The sequence below is a fragment of the Cotesia typhae genome, unplaced genomic scaffold (genome assembly GCF_013202065.1).
Source record: "Cotesia typhae breed Kobodo isofemale line unplaced genomic scaffold, CoteBio_Ctyphae contig_48, whole genome shotgun sequence".
In the NCBI taxonomy this organism is placed as follows: domain Eukaryota; kingdom Metazoa; phylum Arthropoda; class Insecta; order Hymenoptera; family Braconidae; genus Cotesia; species Cotesia typhae.
In genome coordinates this window covers 9,256,463-9,278,989 of record NW_027423756.1, presented here as the reverse complement: position 1 = coordinate 9,278,989, position 22,527 = coordinate 9,256,463, and the positions used below count along the sequence as shown (strand labels likewise).

At 29.7% G+C, this 22,527-nt stretch overlaps 4 protein-coding genes across 4 annotated transcripts; 2 read left to right on the top strand and 2 right to left on the bottom strand.

Annotated features, from left to right (window-relative positions):
- Window positions 1-1,182: 1,182 nt before the first annotated feature.
- On the top strand, window positions 1,183-3,791 carry LOC141529323 (mediator of RNA polymerase II transcription subunit 17-like). The gene is made up of 4 exons (XM_074245824.1): window positions 1,183-1,474; window positions 1,598-1,795; window positions 1,877-3,215; window positions 3,315-3,791. The coding sequence occupies exons 1-4, from the start codon at window positions 1,386-1,388 to the stop codon at window positions 3,675-3,677; spliced, it is 1,989 nt and encodes a 662-aa protein (XP_074101925.1). The 5' UTR covers window positions 1,183-1,385; the 3' UTR covers window positions 3,678-3,791.
- Window positions 3,792-4,375: 584 nt separating this feature from the next.
- Gbb (glass bottom boat) lies at window positions 4,376-14,366 on the bottom strand. Its single transcript, XM_074246154.1, has 6 exons — window positions 13,426-14,366; window positions 9,847-10,033; window positions 8,517-8,671; window positions 6,118-6,303; window positions 5,959-6,032; window positions 4,376-5,784 (listed from the first exon to the last, which is right to left on the bottom strand). Exons 1-6 carry the CDS (start codon window positions 13,916-13,918, stop codon window positions 5,524-5,526), a joined length of 1,356 nt encoding a protein of 451 aa, XP_074102255.1. The 5' UTR covers window positions 13,919-14,366; the 3' UTR covers window positions 4,376-5,523.
- Window positions 14,367-15,995: 1,629 nt separating this feature from the next.
- Lsm7 (U6 snRNA-associated Sm-like protein LSm7) lies at window positions 15,996-17,108 on the top strand. The gene is made up of 3 exons (XM_074246155.1): window positions 15,996-16,154; window positions 16,337-16,514; window positions 16,786-17,108. The coding sequence occupies exons 1-3, from the start codon at window positions 16,149-16,151 to the stop codon at window positions 16,923-16,925; spliced, it is 324 nt and encodes a 107-aa protein (XP_074102256.1). The 5' UTR covers window positions 15,996-16,148; the 3' UTR covers window positions 16,926-17,108.
- Window positions 17,109-17,235: 127 nt separating this feature from the next.
- On the bottom strand, window positions 17,236-20,383 carry Chld3 (Chitin and LDLR binding deacetylase 3). The gene is made up of 9 exons (XM_074246153.1): window positions 20,293-20,383; window positions 19,711-19,830; window positions 19,275-19,379; window positions 19,001-19,144; window positions 18,724-18,906; window positions 18,514-18,652; window positions 18,049-18,400; window positions 17,789-17,959; window positions 17,236-17,721 (listed from the first exon to the last, which is right to left on the bottom strand). Exons 1-9 carry the CDS (start codon window positions 20,348-20,350, stop codon window positions 17,446-17,448), a joined length of 1,548 nt encoding a protein of 515 aa, XP_074102254.1. The 5' UTR covers window positions 20,351-20,383; the 3' UTR covers window positions 17,236-17,445.
- Window positions 20,384-22,527: the final 2,144 nt, after the last annotated feature.

Sequence of the window (22,527 nt, the reverse complement as noted above, 5' to 3'; positions counted from 1 at the left end):
AAAAAAAAAGTGGCTACTTATTTAAAATTAATTAATAATCGTCAAAGTAGGTGACAATTTTTAAAATTTTTATTCTAACAAATTGAAAGTAAAAAAATTGTGACACTGAAGTTGACAGATATTCAAAATTTTTTTAGAATTTTATAGCAATTTAATTATTAAAAAGTTTCACATGTAAAAATTAATAAAAATTACAAGTGAAAATTTTTGGAAGCATTTTTTTATTGTAATTAATTGGTTAAAAAAATTTTTTAAATCAACAGCTGACGGCTAACTTCAGTGTTATAAACAATTTCAAGTTTTCATATGAATACATTTCAATAATGTTTATATAGATGTTTTTAATTATTTTTTTTTCTAAATACAGTTTTTTTTGTCAAAATTATCTTTTTAGTTCCTTGGAATTTTTTATGTAAAATACTACACTTTTAAAAAATATATATAGAGGTTGTCGGCCATTTTGACTAACCGTTACTCTTATGGCAATGTATCGATATCTCATTGGCTGGGAAGTCGTGAACAGTATCCGATTAGAACGACTGATTTCGTCAAGTAGTGAATTATTTCGCGGAGCCGCATAGTAAAAATTATTGAGTTAATATTTCTAAGATTGCTAAAAGTTTCTTAATTAAAAAAAAAAGTTTGCTTATTAATGACAGTGATGTAAAAATAATTATTACAGTGTCAAGTTCTTTAGTGCCAGTTATAAATATGTAAGTAAAGTGTAGTGAAGTGTTGGAGTGTACGAATCTTTCTTCCTGAAGTTGAAGTCAAGATTCTAACGACTGTCAAGGTAAGTAAATTACACATTCGATAAATGTAAAAAAAATGGTTTAATAATTAAATAAATTTTGTTTTCAGAAAATACTAGTTAAGCGTCGAGCCTTCTAGACATTTCTTGATATGGTGAGCAAACAAGTGCATGATTTAATATTTTTTCAATATTTTTCTGTTATCAAAAGATTTATATTTCAAAAGAAAATTTTATATACCATGTTTTGCAGTACTTTGATTATTATTTTAAGTATTTAATAGTTAAAAAATTTAATTTATTATTTTATTAAGCTTTGCGAGGGTTGAAATTTTCAATTTCATGTATATGCAGATGGCATTAGAGTCAAAATCTCTTTGCGAGGTTCAATGTTTTTAGTCATGTATTTATGTGTTGCTTAAGTTGTTTACACACTTACAATTTGATAGTTGATAAAAAGTTTATTTATGGTAATAAACTTGTAAATTTTTTTAAATTATCAATAATTTTTGCGCCGATTTTTCTTCGAACGGTTTAAATAATTCAAAGAAAAAAATTTTTTTCTTGTTTGTACGCAAACTATTCATAATATCGGGAGTGTAAAGTGTAGAGGTTAACTAAATTTGTAATTACAATGGTGACATCAATAAACATTTCTGTGGAAGCTCCATGTGAAAATCAAATTCAAGAAATCACTTACGATGGACAAGAAATTTATCAAACGTAAGATTATTTTTATAAATTTAAAAATATATATATATACATATTATTAGTAATAGTTGCATGTCACAATGTATAACCTTATTGTGTGTTTACCTTTATTGTTATAATTGTTTTGCATTTCAGGCCACTTACACTATCTGAGAATTTAGCAAAAACTGCACAAAAAATAGATTTCAACAAAACAAATAGCTCAACTTCGGATACCGATGACATAAATGATGATCAAGCTGGGGAAGATGGTGAAAACTACAATAAACAAGATTCCAAAGAATCATCTCAAACTTCTTTACTACCCTTCGATAGTATAAGAACAAAATTAAAGTACGTTCGTTGACTATCCTATCTCAAAAAATTTTTTTTTATTTACTAAATTCTAATAAATAATTTTTCTTTTGAAAACAGAAATGCGTATACAGAGATATGTGTTTTACATGATGTCCTGGCGGTGGTGAAAGACAAACGATACATGGTATTGGACCCAGTTGCGTCTTTAAATCCTACAAGAGAAGAGAAGACAATGGCTCATGTTTACGCGAGTAAAAAAGCCTTGGAGGGTGCAACCAGTGTCTTGTTCAGTGCTGTTGAACGGCTAAAAAACAGCCGGAATGACGTAGCCGCGAATAGATTAACTTCTGAGTTCCACGTCGAGTTACTGCGACTCCGTCAGAATTGGCGTTTGAAAAAAGTATCCAACTCAATAATTGGTGATTTAAGTTACCGAACAGCTGGTTCTAAATATGCTCAAGCGGGAATATTTGAGGTAACTAAAGCAGACGACGATGAAAATGCAGCAATGCTTTCAAAATCGAGCTCTCCTTCTGCGAGCCAATCAGGAACATTATCATCACCACCAAAGACCTCATCACTTAGAGTGTCTATTCCAAGTGAATTGCAAGGCGTTGCTTATATAAAAGTTTTGTGCCAAAAAGATCAAGAAGATTTGTGCAATTTCAATTTAAATTTATCGCCTTCGAATACGGCAAAACCTGACAGCGACATGGACTGGCAACAAAAGCTAGAAGCCGCGCAAAATGTATTATTTTGCAAGGAATTGTTTAACCAATTAGCACGTGAAGCTATACAGTCACATGCATCAATTCCACATTTGGTAGTCGGTAACCAAATAACAGCTTCTATTTTTCCAAATATTCATTTAGTAATTGCACTGTGTCATGGTCACAGCGCTACTGACAATAAAAAATCAACATCTACGTCAACCTCAGCCTCCGCACCTTCAACTTCAACAAACACCGCTGAACATGACCACGTCCTTGAGCATTCGCTTCATCAATTGCTAAGAGAAGTTCACTATAAAAATAGTCATCACTCCTTTCCCCATCCGTCATCGGGTCAATTTTGGCCGAGCAAACGCCGCTGTATTGCTGGGCCAACCGCTGCTGATCGCTACGAACTTGTAGAAATGACCAAGAGTCAAACGATCCTAGAGCAAATAATCAAACAAACTCAACATTACATAATGAGAAGACGCGCTGCCTTTGTATTGGATTCGATCGCTAAAGACGTAAAAGATCCAATAATTGTTTCGCACTGGAATGCGCTGAGTACACCGACACTCGCCTGTGTTAAAATAAATATATGGACTGACGGTTATGACACTGTTTGTCGTACTTCCCTGGCCATCTATGTTTACGAAAAAACATTCAAGTGTGTCTGTAGAGACGGCAGAGTTATGCACATGAGCTATGAACCGCAAGAACTTCGTAATTTACTGCTTTGTCAAGTTATTATTAAAATTATTTATTAATTATATTTTTTTATTTTTTAATTTATGACGACAAAAATATTTATTTATTTGTATATTTTTTTTATTTCTGTTTAGATAACTCAGCATCAAATATTGGCGGTGCAAAATTTAGCCAAGTGTATGGGCTGGCAATTTTTAGCAAACAGCTCACATCTCGGTTTAGGTCCTGTTGAACCACTGGGCAATGCCAAAAGCTGTCTTCTAGCTTCCCCCAATGGCGACCGTATGATCGCAGTTCGCTGTAATGCTCAAAATGGTGTCCAAGTCTCGACTTCGCATTCCCCGAGAACGGATTTCTATCCGGGGCAAGTTGTACGTGAACGTAAATGGGAACATCAGTGCGGGCCATTTAAAGAAGTCCAATGGGATAAAATGGAGGGGAAGTCTTTTTTGAATAAAATGGAATTACTGATGGCATCACTTACTTGCTCACAGTAGGGATAAATTTATTTTATTGTTACTTTTGGAAATTTTTGTATGATCTCAAAAAATGGTAAGTATTAATAGATAATATCAAATTCTGTTCCTTGAGAATAATATATATATATATATATATATATATATATATATATATATATATATATATATATATATATATATATATATATATATATATATATATATATATATATATATATATATATATATATATATATATATATATTTACACCTATGATCATCACAATAATTGAACATGTGTGTTAAAATTCCATATGAGCTCATAATTAAACTCAGGATAAAATTTGATTGTTTATTTATACCTATCTGTATTTAATAATGTAAATTTATGTAAGAAATGTTTTAATAAATAATTATTTTCAAGTTAAATTTGTTGCTGACTAATTATTAATTATTATTCAATGTAAATATTTAAGCTATTGAAGTAAAAATATAAAATTTAATTTTTACATATTAAAAGTAAATTTTATCATTTAAATAATACATAGGTTAACGTTTATAAAAACGTATTTACATAATTGAGAATTTATTTACATCATAATCACTGTTGCGTACCCTGATGATGATAATTTTTTTTTTATAATTAATTTTATTATTTTAATTTAGGAAAAAATTATTTATAAAATATCAAATAAAATTAAAAATATTGGTATATGTAATATATAATAAAATCTTAATAATATTTTAACATTAATTATTAAATAAGAAAATAAAATAATATTTTAAACAGCATTATAATATAAATTTGAAAAAATAATCTATGGTCTATATGGCAATAAATGAATAATAGAGAGAAAAACATGTTAGTGATTAACTAATAATTTTTCAAGATAAATAAATACTGTGCAGTCAACTTGACACCCAGTAATTTTTAAATTTAAATAAATATTTTAATAATAATAATAATAATAATAATAATAATAATAATAATCATCGGGGTTTTATTTGTATTCAGTGTTTTAAAGGACTCTGCGTATCTCTCGACGTGTCCATATTCCCTCCGATTTTTTTTATCTTACTCTTTTTTCCCTTTCTTAGATTATCTATCAAAGTCAACTATTTTTTTGCTTTTGCCCATTGCGACCCTTGAAATTTTTTGAAATACGTTGTACCTCGTATCTCTCATCGTTCTTCACACAAGATTTCCCGTAGAACTCTTTTAACAATTAAATTTACATTTAATTATTACAAAGTAACAATTAACAGTTAATAGCTTTGTTTCGTTCTTCACGTCATATAATAGTCACCTCTACTATTTACTAATACATTTATTTGTATTTTTTTTTTCCTTTTTCGCTTTGGCTGAAACGGATCCTCCAGTTGAGTGCTGCAGTTACTGTACTTTTTATGTGCTCGCTATTTAGCTCTTTTCACATCTAGACCCTTTTTATTACCGCTTTTTTTTTTTTTTTTATAGTGGCGAGGGAAAAAAGGTAAAAATCATAGAAAAAGCCCTTGTTCTATCGTCGTCGACGGATTGAAACACGGGTGATATCGCTAAACCCTGAATAAAAAAAAGTATTGAGACAAATAAAAAATTATTGAAAAGAATTGGATTGACTAGAAAACCAATTCTTTTCAATACTTTTTCCTTTGTCTCAAAATTTTTTTTTAATCAGGGAAAAACTAGCTATTACCGTAATAATTTTAACTCTCACCTGATCTACCCAATAATCTTATGTTTGGATTGTCTTGGTAATTGAATCACTTAATAAATAAATATCAAACAAATTACATCGAGAGTACGCTTATAAATGTTTCATTCTATTTATCTTAATATTCAATTTTCATTTTTTTTTAATTTTTATTAAACAAAAGATAAAATCTAATGGCATCCACAGCTTTTCACGACCATATTTTTATATTTTTTAAGTATGACGTTACTCTCATCGACGAAATAAAGAACTGAAATTGGTGAAAGTTTAGTTGGTGCGCAGCAAGGTTTAGGGACTTTTCCTGGGCTGACTAAATGGACGAGAGTCTGCACTATCGCATGATTCGTAGCATTCATATGAGCGTTTAATGGGAAATTGCAATCTCCGCTACAATAATAAGCGTCGTATCCATCCGGAGCTATAATCCAATCCTGAAAAAAAAAAAATAATAATAAATATTTATACTTTACTATATATATTCAATTCGTTAATTAAATAATTGATTAAAGTCACAGATTAATAACAAATAAATAAGTAATTAAATTAATTAAGGACAGTCATGTAAACTAGTTCATATATTTATTAGAGATATTATCATAAATTACCTGCCATTGCAGATCTCGGAAACTAACATACAGCGTTTGAATTCTGCATGTACGACTGTTATAAATAGTTGGATCTGAAAAAAAAAATTTTTTTTTATCAATTTAAACGTTATTGAATTACGTCAGTCATTTTTATTTAATAAAAATAAAATTTATTACCCGTATACGGATTGCGATAATCAAGTGGTGAAGCATCACTTTTCCTTCGTCTCCTCGCGTCACGTTTTTGCCGAACTTTTTTCTCACGCATCCCCGAGCTTTTGAAGAATCCAACCATGAACGGTTGCTTGTCGACATCGCCGCGAAATCCAACGATGCCAACGTCTTCCGGCCTCATTTCATGCACTGTAATCAAATTATTATGTCAAATTAAGGCATATAAATTACAATTTTTCTCCATTCATTAGTTAGTCTCACTTAAAAAATAACAGTGATTGATGTATTATTTATCTCTTCTGAGCAGTCTTAAGCCTATAATTGAGATTACAGATAAAAGTTTATGATCTTATAGTTTATTTCATGTGAAATTGCATTATAATTATATACACATAATATTTACGCTTAAAACATTTTATTATCATTATTACTATTATTATCATCAGGTAGAAATGTGTAAGAAATAATTACAAGTATTTCAAAGCGTCATATGTGCACGGTTACGGTTATTAATAGTCAACCTTCATATAAATATCAGCTATTAAGAGTTAACTCTCAACACCCTTGCGGTTTTGTATACTGCTTGATACGTTCTCTTCGACGAATTTTCATACGCAATTTTTAATAATATACTATAACATTTATTTATAAAATCATTTAACATACCTATTTATAAATTTATATTTGTATATACATAAATCAAGTTAGTTATTAATTATTAATATGTATATTAATGATACTAACATTCAATTATATATCACACCTGGCAAATGATAATCAATTCTGATTTTTTATAACTCAAAACTTACATAACATTTTTTTATAAGAAGTTTATTAAAAACAGTTTATAAATATAAATGTAATTGTGTTCATTTAGGTATTGATACATATTGAAAAAAAAAAAAATTTTTTTTTGAGTAAAATTTCAAAAGAAAGTATCTCATATGATATGAAATTTTGAAGAAATTAAAAGTCTAAATTTTTTTCTAATTTATTAAAGATATATCTTTCTCAGCACCACTTAATTTCGATAAGATACTAAATTGTGTGAGAAAATGAATAATTATCTAAATATGTGGGTGGCAATAAAAGTGTAATATTTAAATACCTTGAATACTTGAGCCGATAAAATAAAATAAGAAAGATTTTAGCTTTCGAAAGTATGTAGCTAGCTTAAACGATGCAAGTAATGCATATTGTGAAGCACACAAAAAGAAATTAAAATTATTTTTATTCATACATGAAGTTGAAGAATGAAATTGGTTAACAATATCATTACCATGATGGTTGTTGTTCTAGAAGCATCTATTTTTATAAATATCACAACAATATTGGTATATATTAGTATATTTCAGTATGTGACTTATAGGATATATTGTGTACCGATGTCTAGGTATATTGAATGATCAAAGGTAAACCGGTTACCAGAAGTCACCTGGAGGGGTTCATCAACAAATATATCTATATATACAGAAGCAACGCGAATAACGAGAGGTAGCTCTGAAGATATCTACAAGAAAGACAAAGTAGAGAGATCGATGAGAGAGTGGAGACAAAATTGTTTAGGTGTGGCAAATTGATTTCTTCTCGTACAACCCGTTACTTGAATTCATTTAAAACTCGTATAATATCTGTATATTTTATTTAAAAGCATACAACTATATACTAGTGCAGTACAAGTGAGTTTGTTTATTATTGTTAAGGTCAATGATTGAGAGTTTAAAAATAACTGGACAGGATGCTGGATAGGATTTTACTCAGGCATATAAACAATGAGTGGGATTGCGTCTCGAGTAGAGTTAAGTCGCGGATACACTCAACAGGTGTATCCACTTTCTTATCTGATCCTGAATAGTATCTACGATCCTCAAAGCCCCTTTTACTTTATTATATATCCATCCCATGGTATATATATATATATATATATATATATATATATATATATATATATATATATATATATATATATATATATATATATATATATATATATATATAAAGTTGACGGTATAAACTTGCCTCAACTTGTTATCTTATATCTCTCTTTCTCCGGTGATTCGGTGGCGGAATTTAATTCATTGAGTTTTATCGTCTTGTCATCTACAAACATTTACTTTTAAATCTATTACGCAAATTTAAAAATATATTTTCATAAAAAACAAATCTTTATTATTTATTGGTATGCTAATTTCAATATTCCCGTGTGAATTAATTTGCATAGTTAATTTACTTATTGTAAAAAAAATAATGTTTATTAGTTTTTAATAGATGGACAAAAAAATATGACTCATTGGTAGTTCCCTGAAGAAATACCAAACATTCTTCTTTTAAATGACATGAGAAAAAATATTAGTATTTGTTGTGATCTTTCTTGTTAATAATAATAACAATAAAAATCTTACCAGACCGATCTGCCGGATGAACGGAAAGATAAAGCCCACGATTTCCTTCAGGATTATTTACCCAGTGTTGAAGTGCCGCGCTAACATTTAACGTTAGCCAACTTTCCTTTCCAGTAGTCGTGTTGACTGAATCAACATATTGTAATTCTTTCTTCCTAAATAAATAAATAATTAAAAAAAAAAAAAATTAGTCAATTAGGTGCATAAATAAACAATTTAAGCTCGCAAAAGTTCAATTATTTTTTCGAAGGAATTTAATTATAAATAAACATCTGAAAGGTATTTCATAAGGATTACAAAATTAAACAGCATGAAGTAACATCGTCTTTTAATTAAAATCAGTATCCTTTGAAATAAGAGATTAATGCTAAGCAAGTTAAAATAAAGAGCACACAGCAATATATGTATAAAATAATAGAAACGTCGCCGTCGAGTCTCGTTACACCGTTAATTAAATATTGCGCATTCATATTACAAATGAGTCAAGACTTGAGACGAAGATTAAGATAAAGACGCAACAATGCGTGTACATCAACTGCGTAGGATAAATTATTTTGAACGACATCGGTATATACATAGTTGAGCTACCGACCAGTAGAGTAGAGTGTCTGCTCGGTTAATTTATTTCAATTTACGGAATATTGTTTCCTGTCGTGTTATTACTTTGACGAGACAATTCATTGCTCTATTTTTTTATTTTTTTGAGCGGCCACACGAAAGGTGAAGGACAAGGTTATTCAACTGTAACTAAACCATTTTTAGGATTTATTCAAATATTTTGATAAATATATTATATATTATATATATTTGTTATTGTCTATATTTTATGGGTCCAAAAAAAGATGTTTAAGTGATTGACAGTCGGTGGGCAAAACCTTGAAATTATTTTCACAAGATCAAATCTTGGTCTTTAGATCAAAACTCTAAGAGATAGAGGTATGGTTCAGGTATAGACATTTCGAAGGTTTTTTTACAATGTTCGAACGTCTAATTAGGAAGAACAAGATGATGTTTAAAATCATAGCTAATTCTTGGTAGCCGAAGGTAAAAAGGTCTAGTTTGGTATCCATTGAATAGAAATATTTCTTCATGGGTGTTCTGTTCTTATTTTTAAAATTCAATGGTTTATTTTTGTAAATTGTGTTTTTTAAATATCTGGTAAGAAATTATTTTCAATATCGAGTTGTTTGCAAAACAGAGAGAGTAATTTTTACATAGAAAATCTAAAAATAATTAGTGTTTTGAAAATATGCAAAGTGGAAGTAATTGAAAGTATAAAGTTAAAAATAAAGTTATTGAGATATTAAAAAGTAGAGTTAAATATGCATACCCCTCATCAGCACGTATAACGCGATATACCGTGACCATAAGTGAACCGCGATTTCTCCGATGTTTAATTTCCATTGTGCGATAGAGTCGTAGCTCGGCGCCTATTATGTGCTCTCCGGGGGGCACCTCAGACACGTCGAACCACAGCCTTTTGCCACGCTCGTGCCGCACACCAGGAACGTGATGATCTACAAATCAGACAAGTTCTATTGTTAGTTTAGTCTAAGATATATGTTATATATTCCGAGTTAAAACAATAATAAAGCCATAAGCAATTACGTAGAACGTTTATTAGAGAATTCATTAGTTAAAATTGCACAAATTAAAAAATATTTTTGGTGAAAATCAGTCAAAGGATATTTTTTTTTATTGCAATAAAATTTTTAAATGAAAAATTTTTAACGTAAAACTCGGGATATAAATCACTATTTATGTAAATTTTTAGAATTTCCGAACGAGTGAAGATTTAAAATTATATACAGTATAATTTTAGGTTCACAAAAATTTTAAGCAATTCCCTACTATTAACTAAATTATCCAAGCTCATTTATAAAATATGATTATTAAATCAGTTATGTTGAAGTATATCTTTAATACTCTGACTTGAAAATGAATATCAAGCTTATAATCCAAAAGAATTAAATTTACTGTGAAATCCGATGTTGATAGATACGATGTAAGCAAAAAATCTGTATCAGAATGATTTTATTTCCATAAAATTAACTTCCAATTATATATGATAAGAAAAAAAAAAAAAGATACATTCTTCAGATTTGAAGTTTCCCAAGTATCAATTCAGTACTTTCATTCACAGCAGATTAAAAGACCATTGATAAATAAATTTTCATTCAACTATGGATACACAATAAAAAATAAAACTACACATGTATTTTGTCTCACATTACATTGTATGGTTGTTGCTCAATCATAACATAAACGTGGTGTGCAATCCTTGGAGTTTCACAACACGCTCCATCCATTTAGCCCAAGTAATAAAGACCCAAATCAAATGCAATAAAACAATAAAATGATTTTTATTATGATCTTTTGTAATGATTAAATTCAAATGTAACAGTGATTTATATGGTCGTTTGGCAAATTAATAAATCATAGCCACAATAATGCAGCGCATAGAAGAGAAATAAAATAAAATAAAATAAAAATAAAGAAGATAAAACAAAGAGCATATCATGATGCAGCAGGTCAGATTCTAAAAGTCCCTAATCACATAACGAGCTGCGGATGAGGATTCGCAGCGTGAAATCGTCAGAGGCTAGTTGGTTCCCATCATCCTGTGTTCAGTGTTTCATATGCCGCTTAACTGACCACCGCCCCCTCGAAAGAGACCGAATATAGAAAGCAAGCAAACCGGACGGTGCTCCCCCGGGTGGTGCCTAAGTAATGCCTAATGTTTCCAGCTTGGATAAGACAAGAGCATAAAAATTTTTTAGTTTTTCTTATTTCTCCTTCTACCGTAACTGCTGCTGCTGTTGCTGCTGCTGTATGGTCGCATTCTTATTCCCGGGTAGACAACTACACCACACCACCTGATTGCTGTATAACAGCTAAGAGCTAAGAGCCAAAAGGTGAGTTGAGACCCGGACGAGCTCTCTCAGGCACTCAGGGTGGTCTCGAATAGTTCGGCCCCCGGGACCGTTTTCTCGGATCTCTCTCAGATGATGCTTTTTGTTTTTTCATTTTTTAAACTTTAAACTCTCTCTTTCTACCTCGAATTATACTGGATATTTTTTTTAATCTTCGTTGAGAGTCAAAAAACGACGGATAAAAATCGTTTTAAAGACCCACCAACTAAAAAAAACCTTTGCAGCAGCAAGTTGAGACATTTTTATGTTTCAAAACCCCGAGCTATTAAGGAAAAGATATTGACTCAATATTCCTGTCTTTTTTTATTATTTATACTTATTATTTCTTTTTAATCCTCGTTTCCTCCTTTAGATATTCCTTTTTTATAAAATTTTTTTATTTTATTCCCTAACCCTTTCGCCGTATACAACTCACTACACGCCCGAACTTTGCTGGATAATATATTACGACCGGGATATATGTTGTAGTGGACCTTCTTTATAAACTTGCCGACATTTTACCTTTTATTAGTTTGAAAGTTAACGTGTGTGTGGATACACCCAAATAACCCACCCCAAGGCTCTTCTCATCTCCTTGGTCATCGATGATGCAGACGTTCCACCGAAAATAGCTCTATTTTCGGTTAACGCCAAAGCCGCAAGATCAATATCTAACACGCTTGTCGATCTTCATCTCAAGAATTTCCGGATCCTCTTACTTATACATATTACTCACATTAAATAAGCAAGCTTATACATCATCACATGTCTATAAAGATATATAGAAGGACCAAAATTGTCTTGGATGAAGTAAAAACTTTTTTTTTAACTATTAACTTAATTTAATAAAATTATTCTCACTCGAGAAAAATTTTATTTCGTGTAAAAAATTTTTATTTTTTCCAAATTTTTTACACACATGAAACAACTCTATTAAATCAATTGAAACGTTAAACTTTTACAATGCTTTATTTGCTATAAATATACTTATCAGTATATATTTTTTCACAATAAATTTGCCTTTTTTTTTTTTTTTTTTTTTTTTTTCAATTGATATGTTTATTATTTTTTATTACTTGTGCAAACAATAAAATACAAAACTTAATGATTTGTCTGATTGAATAAAAGAGAATTGATTTATAAGCGATTTTTTATCGAATTATTTATCTTTCGAGTGAAATTTTTTTTAAAAGGGAGGACAGAGTGTACAAGACACAAGGTGAATGAATAATGGTTATAGCTCGTGAATTTATTATGCACACATAAAGCCACGTGTGATTATTTTTTAATTTTTTATTATTTTATATAGTATTATAACTATCGCGCATACATAAGGATAAATTTAACGGCTCAATATTTAAGCAACAAATAATAATTATTTATTATAAATTATGATAATTTTATTCAAGTTATCACCACGCAGAATATATATATTTAAACAATTAACCAAGAATATATATACGATGTCTTGTTTCACGATAATGTTTTTTTTTTTCTTTTAATTACCAGCAATTATTTATTTTATGTCAGTTTACTGGAGAGAAAACCGCGAATCAATAATAATGTATTCAATCCCAGTCATCAAAGGCAAATAAACTTAAAATTTATCTCTAATGGATTTATGTATTCATGAACGTATGTAAATTAATGTCGAAGAAAATTCAGCGGTTGTGTTGTATGTATCATATTGCTCAAGAAAATTTTAAATTACATAACAACATTTATCATTATTTTATTACATATATCATCTGCATGTACAACTTTCTCTACATCTATGAAAAACAACTTCAAGTTGGTGCAACTCGCTCTCTCATTATTATCTTTAAATATCAAATATCACACAAAAATGATATATATATATATATATATATATATATATATATATATATATATATATATATATATATATATATATATATATTTGCATGCTTAAAAACAGAAAATGTCAATGGCAATAATAAAACATAAACTATTGAAGATTGAAGGAAGTACTCAACTGTGCGCAGCGAATGTCATGATGACATCGCTCTGGTCGATGGCCCTGAGATCCTGGCCAGTGAGGTCGAACTCCCCGTCGGTTTTATGTAGCCTCGTTGCGACCGGTTTCCCATCCTCGTCTTCACCAAGCGCATTTTTATAAATATCCAGCAGAAACTTGGGTGCTGACCTCTTCACCTGCGGTATCTTACCGATAACACTGCGAGGTCTATCCGGGAGCCCAAGCAAGTTCAATATTTCGTGCTCAACGTCCCGTTTTTCCCTTTTGGTCAGCACCCTGTGAACCACCGTTTGGTCCTGTCCGTTATCCACGTACAGTCCGCTGATTCGCGAGGATCCAACTGGTACCACATGCTCACTAATCGTCACCGTTAAAACAATAACTGCTAACCACAACGAACATGACGAAAGATTACTTTTTCTTTTATTATCACTAATATTAATATTACAAGTATAAATATTGTTATCCATCCAAGCTTGTTCAAAAAACATTTCACAATAATTACACACACCAATACTTTCACTTTACGATGGAATAAATTAATAACCAAAAGAAGCTTTTAACACTTTCCTCCACTTCTTCTTCTTCTTCTTCTTCTTCTTCTTCAGAGTCTTCTTCAGAGTCTTCTTCAGACTCCGTGGTGTTTACACCTTTGACAGCAATTTTTAGCCGTGTGATAGTAATTATTGAACTTAAAATTTATTAAATAACAGCAATAAAAATAAATCCATTGTTGTTGCAATTAAATAGGAGTTGAACTTGGATAAATAAATAAATCTGTCAAAGAAGATAAATTACAAAAGGAACCGAAGAGTTGATAAATATCCAATTAAAAATAAATCTTTTTAATTGAACGACCGCGTACGCGTAGTCTGTTTGTCTGGTAAGCGAGATCAGAGTAAGCTCGTATGAACCTCTGTAATACTGTTCTTCAGAGCTCACTTAGATTCAGTCTCTGTCGTGTCGATCTTACCACCGCCTCCCAGGTACGTAGCTAAAGATAATGAGAGCCCAACAGATTCATACCTGACTACCTGATTGCATGATTGCAGGTGGAAGTGGAAGTGGAAAAACTTGGAGAGAAACAAGTCTTGATTAAAAGTTAGCTTTAGAAGCTCGAGGACTCAGTATGAGACAACAAGAGGGAACTCGAAGTGAGCTGAGATCTCTGATGATAAAAATAAATTTTTAAAGTTGTTGTAAGTTGTTTACAGCTTCCCACTGGGGATCACAAAACCATTTCTTCTTTGAAGATATGTCTAGATCTTTTACTTTGTGGTACTAGGTTGTAACCATTGATATTCTGAGCTCAAAAAAAATTTTTTTTTATACAATTGGACGTTGATTGGCTTGTTCAAGATTATGGACAAAGTTTGTGGTCCAGATGAGAAAAATAATGATAAAAAATACCGGGATACGGTACTGAGTCATAGAGATAGGACCCGCCTTTGGTTAAGAAGTAGGCGGTACAAATCTTGAGAACTAATGTGACTTGAATGAATCAGAAATTCTGGACTACTGTCATTGCGATGGCGATAAAAAACCGTGTTAATTTTCGTTTTTGTTTGTTCTGATGGTGAAGTTATGACTTTTACTTGTTAATATAAGCCAGCTTGTTAACGCGCAGCATTATTGAGGATGAATAAGTACTTTATTTACTTTTGCTACCCTGAGAAAAAAAATATTTCTATTAAAATTTAATATTCTTGACACTTTAAAAATTCCGAGAGTGTACTTTTTTGTCTGAAGAAGAGGTCAAATTGATTTAAATAATTTTTATTTAATTCAAGTGAAGGTATTCGTTTGTTGCTTATTACAATACCAACATAAAAATCATTAATATTTTTTTATAATAAAATTAATATATTAAATTGTTTATTTTAACAAATTTGCGATAAAAAATTAAGAATATATGTTAATATAAATTAAAAATAAAATTCGGTCAATTATATATAAAGCGATGAATTAACTCACCGCGTCAATTTACTCCGAGCCAGTAAGTGTGCAGATCTTACGGGGATTACATGTAGCCTAAGGAAAATTTTTTGTAATCAAATTATTTGTTGGCCGTTATAGAGAGATAAGAGTGCCGAAAAAATTGTTGCAATGAGTACGCGCGTAAACTCTTTGAAAAAATTTCTATACAGAAAAAAAAACTTCTTGAACCAAGAAAATTTTAAGGAAGACAAAAGTTATTTTGGAGCAAGGAGCAAGAAGAAATTTTATTGACTCAAGAAATTTTGACTTCATTCAAGAAATTTTCAATCTTCCTTAATATTTTCTTGAGCCAAGAAAATATATTTATTCTGTCATTTTTAATCATACAAAATAGAAAACTTGAGAAGTGAAGAAAAAGTTACACTCATATAAAAAACAAAGTATTAATAATAATTTTCGTTCGATAAATTGTTCAATTTTGACGTTTGTAATTTTACGGTAATTTTTAAAGCTAGCTTTTCTTATATTTTATTTTGAAAAGTATTTAATAAAATAATTTTATATGTAAAAAAAAAGTTTAGCTTATATGCGCTAATAAACAATCATTTTAACTTAAAACCAGCGAGGTATTTTGAAATTTGCGCGAAAACTTTTGTATACTTCAGTGCTGCTCCAAGTGACATGATAGGAAATTTCTACCCCCTTGTAAAATAATAATAACAATTTAAAGCCGGATCAAACGTTTAACCTGTGACAACAAATAAATACCGGAGTTCGTAAAATATGTCTGTAAGTATTGAAAATAAATTAATTACACAATTGTCAACTCATCTATGTCAATAAATTAAAATAAATAAAAAGTAACTTTGAATTTAAATACTCGATTACTTTAAAGTAAATTTGTATTAAAAAGACGCGTGATAACCTCAAAATAAAATTAATATTTATGAATTCTATGATATTATTTTCAGCAACAAACCGCTGATCACAAGGAAAAAAAGAGGAAAGAAAGTATTTTAGACTTGTCAAAATACCTTGAGAAAAATATACGAGTTAAATTTGCTGGTGGAAGAGAAGCTGCTGGTATCTTGAAAGGCTATGATCCATTGTTGAATCTCGTTCTTGACAATACCACCGAGTATCTACGAGGTATTTTTATTAAATTATATGACATTAAAGAAAGCTGTCACTTGACAATTTTTTAATTTTCTTTCACAAAAAAATTATTTTTAAAAAACTGCATTTTTAATTTATTAAAATTTCTACAAATCCATTTTTTTAATAATTTTTTTTTGCTATGATTTAAGCTAAATTTAATGTAATTTAAATTATTAATTATCTTATAAATCACTTTACGAATAAACAAATATTTGTTTACTCAGTTGTACTTACAAATTATTGAGTTGAATTTTTTTTTCAGACCCTGATGATCCTTACAAGCTTAATCAGGACACCAGGATGCTGGGATTAGTTGTATGTAGAGGTACTTCGGTTGTACTTATTTGCCCTGTTGATGGAATGGAGTCTATACCAAATCCATTTATACAACAAGATAGTTAAACTTGTAATTTACGATATTTTCCAATATACAATTAAAAATAATCTATTACTTACCTATTTTTTCAATATTTAAGTGGAAAAAATATTTTGTTTATTTTTACCAATCAAAAGTAAAATATTAATAGTATGTTGATTTTTCTGTAATATAATAATCAATAAATATTCTTTGGTTTATTTTTTAAATATTCAAAGTATTATCATAATAAAAAAATAATCCTTATTTAAGGTATAAGCTATTCCGTTAATAAAACTTATTAAAAAATCGGTAAATTATTTAATTATAATTATAATTAAGATCAATATATTTTTTTTTTTTGATATGACTAAAATTTAAACAAAAGTTTCAGTCTTATATCTACATAAACAAATTTAAAAACATATGTACAATCTACAGCAAACAAATTACAACATCTAACATACAATTTCTGTAAATAAATTTTCCGATATAATTTAAAGAAAAGATAAAATACTCGTGTTATGATTTATAGTTAATCAATCAATACTTATAAAGGTTCATATTTCATTCAGCGCCAAATTCATTTCTTAACCAAGGATATTGTTTTGGGCAGTCGAAACACGTGTTTAAGTATCTGTATGATTTCAAAACACGGCTCGGCAATTTACAAGAACTTGGAAACTCGCATGCGATTTCATGGGGCTTGAATTGTTTTTCACACAGCCACGGTTCAAAATCCGTCAAATCTGTAACAGGTGTAGGATTTTTCATCCAATCAATAACTTGATTACCTGTTACGAAATAGACATCCGGTAATTGCAGCAAGTCGTCTATAAATTTCTAAAAACAATCATGACACCAAAAAATTAATAATAATGATAATTTTAATTAATAAATTTATACTCACACTGAAAGCATAAGTGCTTGTCGGATTACGAAACCACATTGGATTAAAATGTAAACCAAACGGTGCTCGATTACTCACGTAATGTCTTTTAAAATTTAACATCAACATGTTGTAAATTTCTTCTCCTGACAAACTTATTGGACAATCATCTACCATAGTACAGGTGTACTCCTTAAAAAAAATTTAATAAAATTTTTTATTGAGTACAGAAAAATCGGATCAATCATTGATAAAAAATAAAACTAAAAATATTTACATACTCCAGAGAGAAGTTGATTTAATGGCAATTCCCATAATCCTGGGTACGATCTTGTCGGGCACATTTGACCCGTACTCTCGCAATGATGCGGTATCTTGTAGTCTAGTGTGTATGGCCACAAAGGTGGATCAGAAAATGGAGCAACGATAGTTGCGTCATAAACAAACCCAAACTCGGACATCATCAAAAATTGTCGATTCCAACCGACACGCAAAAACGGCGCTCTTAATCCTTTTATGTCTTCTATTCTCACCCCGCCGTATCTATTTATAATATTTGCAACGCCTACCATTTCGTCAAACCAGTCTTCTATTGTAGCATTCAGTGACCACCACTCTTCTGGTCCGCGGTGTCTGTTTAATAATCAAATAAAAATTATTTGTAATTTAAGAAATTTTTATGCAATAGTAATTTTTAAATATTAAATATTTTTTTCCCTGGAACTTATTAATGAAGATAGACTTACGTTACTGAATGAGCAGCTATTTCGTGACCTTTATTCCAAAGATACTGCACATCTTTGTAATTAGTATACTGATGGCTTACGTAGAATGTTCCCCGTATGGGACATCCATTCGGATTTTTGCGTTTGTTATTAAAAAACTCTAAAATCGACATAAAAAATAAAATGAACGGAATAGCCAATTAAAAAAAGATAAGCATCGATTAAACTTACTATTGTAAAAATCAAAATTTTCTGAATTAACGGCATCATTAAATGTTATCATTATCATTTGTGGCACTTCGGTATGAGTTAAATTATTCGGTATCTGTTTTCCGTCGTGAGAACACCAGCATTCTGGTAAGTAACATTTTTGTGGATTGCAATTTGTCGCTGAGTTTTTATCAGGACGTCCATCTAAAAAAAAAATAATTCAGAATAATTTTTTTAAATAAAAAACATTATATTACTGTTCTATTTACAATAAAAATGATAGAAGATAAAAATTTACCACACCAGCCCTCATCGGAACCGTCAGTACAGTCGACACTTCCATCGCAAAAATAAGAGCTAGGAAGACAATTACCATCTCCACAAGCTAGAGTGCCGTCTTTACAATCACCCTTTTCTAATAATGGCTTAGGTGGTTGGCGCTCTGGAAAAATTTTAATTAAATTTTAACTAATTATTTTTTGTTACTATTGACGAACGATTCAAAAGCTTCGACTGTGAAAGTAATTTTTTTTAAGAAGCTTCATTAAATTAAACGACACAACGGTAAATACCTGATGTTAAGTCGCAGTTTTCTACATTAGCTTTGAAGTCGCATATCTGCCTTTTGATATCAAACAGAAGACCCTCTGAGCATTTAAACTCAAATACTTCGTTGTCTGTAATTAATTAGATTGCGTATAATTCTTTATTGTATTGAATTGTGATTCTCTAAATATATACATAAATACGAAGTAGTAGTATGCTGAGAAAGTTATTTGACAAACAATTGTGAGAAATTTCCTGTACTTAAAACACGTATAATGATCCCGAAAAAAAAAAAAGGAAAAAAATTATTGCAAAGAAAATATTAGTTGTGCAACAGTATACAAATAGTTTTAATTATAATTTATAAAATCGAACTTTATCATAAAATTATTCATTTTTTCAACGATTGATAACTGATTTTTTGTTAAACGGATAAAATTTTGTATATAATTAAATATTTACCTAAACATAAATAATATTTGGCACATTCATTTGGTGACCATACATTGTGAGCTAATGTATTTGGATTTCTATAAAATTTACTGTCCTCAATACACGGTGCCTTGATGGATGACCCGTGAGCTGGGAAAAAAAAATTTTTAATTATATATAGCAGGTAGAGAAAGTAATCGATTGATTATATAAATTACATATCGACTAAATGGTTTCAAATTATTCATATACTTTTGAAATAAAATAGGCGGGAAAAATATTTAAATAAATAATAATTGATTATGGTTATGAAGGAAAAAACAAAATAAAAATAACTTGATACAATAATATAATATTATTATATGAAACATGCGGAACAAAAGATCACAAGAGAAATGTTTTGCACGTAGAATTTATATTTTCACTTGTGTATAAGAAAGGAAGTGAAACTTCCGGTACTGCTGGACCTTTCCCTTATGAGATAAATTCAAAAGATTCTAAATCGATTTATTATGGAAATAAAATGAGTAGAATCACGCATGAATTAGATTAATAAAGTATGGTCAAAATATGTATAGATGGATCAACTTATCAATAGGTGATTTGTCTTACCAGTTTGAATGATTAATAAGATTATAAATACCGAGTCACATATCCATGATCCACTCATGATGGATAAAAAAAGACGTCAAAAGATTGTGTTCGTCTCTCACGGCTCACACTTTCAAACTGATTCTTCCTCCCACCAAACAGTATACCTTATACGATGAGTACACAGTCTGTTTCTGTTCGGCTTCCTTCGTTCTCAGCGGCTACTATTGCTCCGCGGTGCAATGTATTTCCCAGCTGCTAGCTAATTTCACTTATTAACTATTGGAGAAATTGAGATCAGCATCGATATTATACATCTTTGTGGCTTCATTGATTGATATCAGACTGACGACCTAAAGTGACTTATCATTTTAGTTAATAAGTAGTGATGAAAAAAATTAAAAAAAAAACGTAATAGGAAATTCCTATAAGTAAAATAAATTCTCAAAATAAATTCTCAAATATCGAATAATTTTTTAACTCTAAAATTTTTATTCTACTAAGATAAATTGTTCTCCTAATGTTTAATATTTTTGAGGAAATTTATTTGCTAATTAAAAATTGAACGTAAAAGATGCTTTGAAATTTTAGAGCATTCCTTCAATTTGGTAGAATGGCTTAATGGTTTGAAGGTCGTTGCCGCTTATCTACTTGTATTCAATCGTAGGAGAGTTGGAGATATCCAAAATATACTGACAAGCGATTTAAAACGGATAGAATGTATTGGTAAAAAGACCGGCCCCGAAGAATTTAATTTATTGGACGAAAGTGGTAAAAAAATAGCTTTTTTGAAAGCTGGAACTTTACCATCATTGGAAGACATTGATGATCTACAAAAAAAATATCCATGTCCCTCGAGAAAGGGACTTAAGACGTGGGTGTTTAATCAAAATAAGTCTAAATCAAAACCAAAAACTAGTAAAATAAAAGTAATTAAAAACCAATCCGTGCGGTATAATCTTACGAAACTTGTTGAACAAGATTTTGATCCACCGCTACTTGATTGAATTTTTTTTTGTAAGCTTGATTTGATTCGATTAAATTGATATTTTGAGCGTAGTTTTAAGGAAATCATAAAATTTCTTTTACTTTTTGTCTAGTTATTTCTGTTTTTGTTACATTATACATATATCAGATAATATATATATATTTTTGTAATATTTATGTTTCATGAAAGCGTCAATGTATATGCCAAAAAAGTATGATTGATAATCAGCTGATTTTATTAGAAGTTTTAGTTGATAAGTCATTTGCAATGGATAGAAACTAATACCTATCGGAATTAATTTAATTTACAGTTAAAAAGCATTAATTGAATGTTTAACGTGAAAAGAAAATCAACAGTTGGGTTTACAATTAATATACGCTTTATTCAAATACAGGTGTTTAATTTATGTATTTATTTTAGCTTCACATCAACTTTAATATTAAAAGATCAGAGCTGCTGATCAACTAATTGAATTTGGGTGTTTTTTGTGTAGTTATGCATCAATTTCTGTAAGTTAATATTAAACTGAGTGATCAGCTCGTTTAATAAGAGTGTCTAGTAGGGCAACATTTTATGTCAGAAATTTTCATATATTTTTTATCTTACGGACAATTACAAATAAAAATTTATTAAAATTTTATTCCATCTCATTCGTGGGATCCTCTAGTTAAAAATCATTGTCTGTAAGAAAATATCGGGCCTGCCGACTTCCGATCAGCTAATTTTTTTATAGTTCAGGTCACAGGTTCTTATTATATAAATTACTAATTAAAAAGCGAACAACAGAAAATTTTTTATCAATTTTCATAGAATCTTAACATAAAATTGAGATGAAATATATGTGAGCTAATTTATATAGGCTACGCCTCGGACGTTAAAATTATGCCCGTTTCGAATCTTTCCCCCACAAACCTTATGCTCATATCGAAATATCGTCGCTGTCAGAAAACCGCCACTTAACGGCCTTATGACATAAATATCTATTTATTAAATTTTTTTTTTTCTACCCGAATTCAGTTTGGTAAATCGCATAATTTTGATATTTTGAACAGTTGAAATTTCTATTCTATATTAAATAGCTATTTAATTAATTACCAATAATAAATAAATATTATTAATGTTTTTTTTATCATCATTATGCCACTAAATGAAATTTCAACTGTTAAAAATACCGTTCAAAATACCAACTGTTAAAAAAAAATATATATATATATATATAATTTTGAGTTCCGCTTTTAACAGGGGCTGCGTTTGGGCGTTTCCTTAGA

What these genes read in the sequence shown, in the direction of transcription:
- LOC141529323 (XM_074245824.1), top strand. Translation starts at nt 1,386, where the DNA reads ATGGTGACATCAATAAACATTTCTGTGGAAGCTCCATGTGAAAATCAA. An exon ending in GGACAAGAAATTTATCAAAC is followed by an intron (nt 1,475 to 1,597) that starts GTAAGATTATTT and finishes TTTGCATTTCAG; the next exon opens with GCCACTTACACTATCTGAGA. An exon ending in AGTATAAGAACAAAATTAAA is followed by an intron (nt 1,796 to 1,876) that starts GTACGTTCGTTG and finishes TTTTGAAAACAG; the next exon opens with AAATGCGTATACAGAGATAT.
- Gbb (XM_074246154.1), bottom strand. Translation starts at nt 13,918, where the DNA reads ATGTTTTTTGAACAAGCTTGGATGGATAACAATATTTATACTTGTAAT. An exon ending in GTTATACGTGCTGATGAGGG is followed by an intron (nt 8,672 to 9,846) that starts GTATGCATATTT and finishes TTATTTATTTAG; the next exon opens with GAAGAAAGAATTACAATATG. An exon ending in TCATCCGGCAGATCGGTCTG is followed by an intron (nt 6,304 to 8,516) that starts GTAAGATTTTTA and finishes ATTTGATTACAG; the next exon opens with TGCATGAAATGAGGCCGGAA.
- Lsm7 (XM_074246155.1), top strand. An exon ending in TACCACCGAGTATCTACGAG is followed by an intron (nt 16,515 to 16,785) that starts GTATTTTTATTA and finishes TTTTTTTTTCAG; the next exon opens with ACCCTGATGATCCTTACAAG.
- Chld3 (XM_074246153.1), bottom strand. Translation starts at nt 20,350, where the DNA reads ATGAGTGGATCATGGATATGTGACTCGGTATTTATAATCTTATTAATC. An exon ending in CTTATTAATCATTCAAACTG is followed by an intron (nt 19,831 to 20,292) that starts GTAAGACAAATC and finishes TTTTTTTCCCAG; the next exon opens with CTCACGGGTCATCCATCAAG. An exon ending in TAAATCAACTTCTCTCTGGA is followed by an intron (nt 17,960 to 18,048) that starts GTATGTAAATAT and finishes ATTTTTTTTAAG; the next exon opens with GAGTACACCTGTACTATGGT.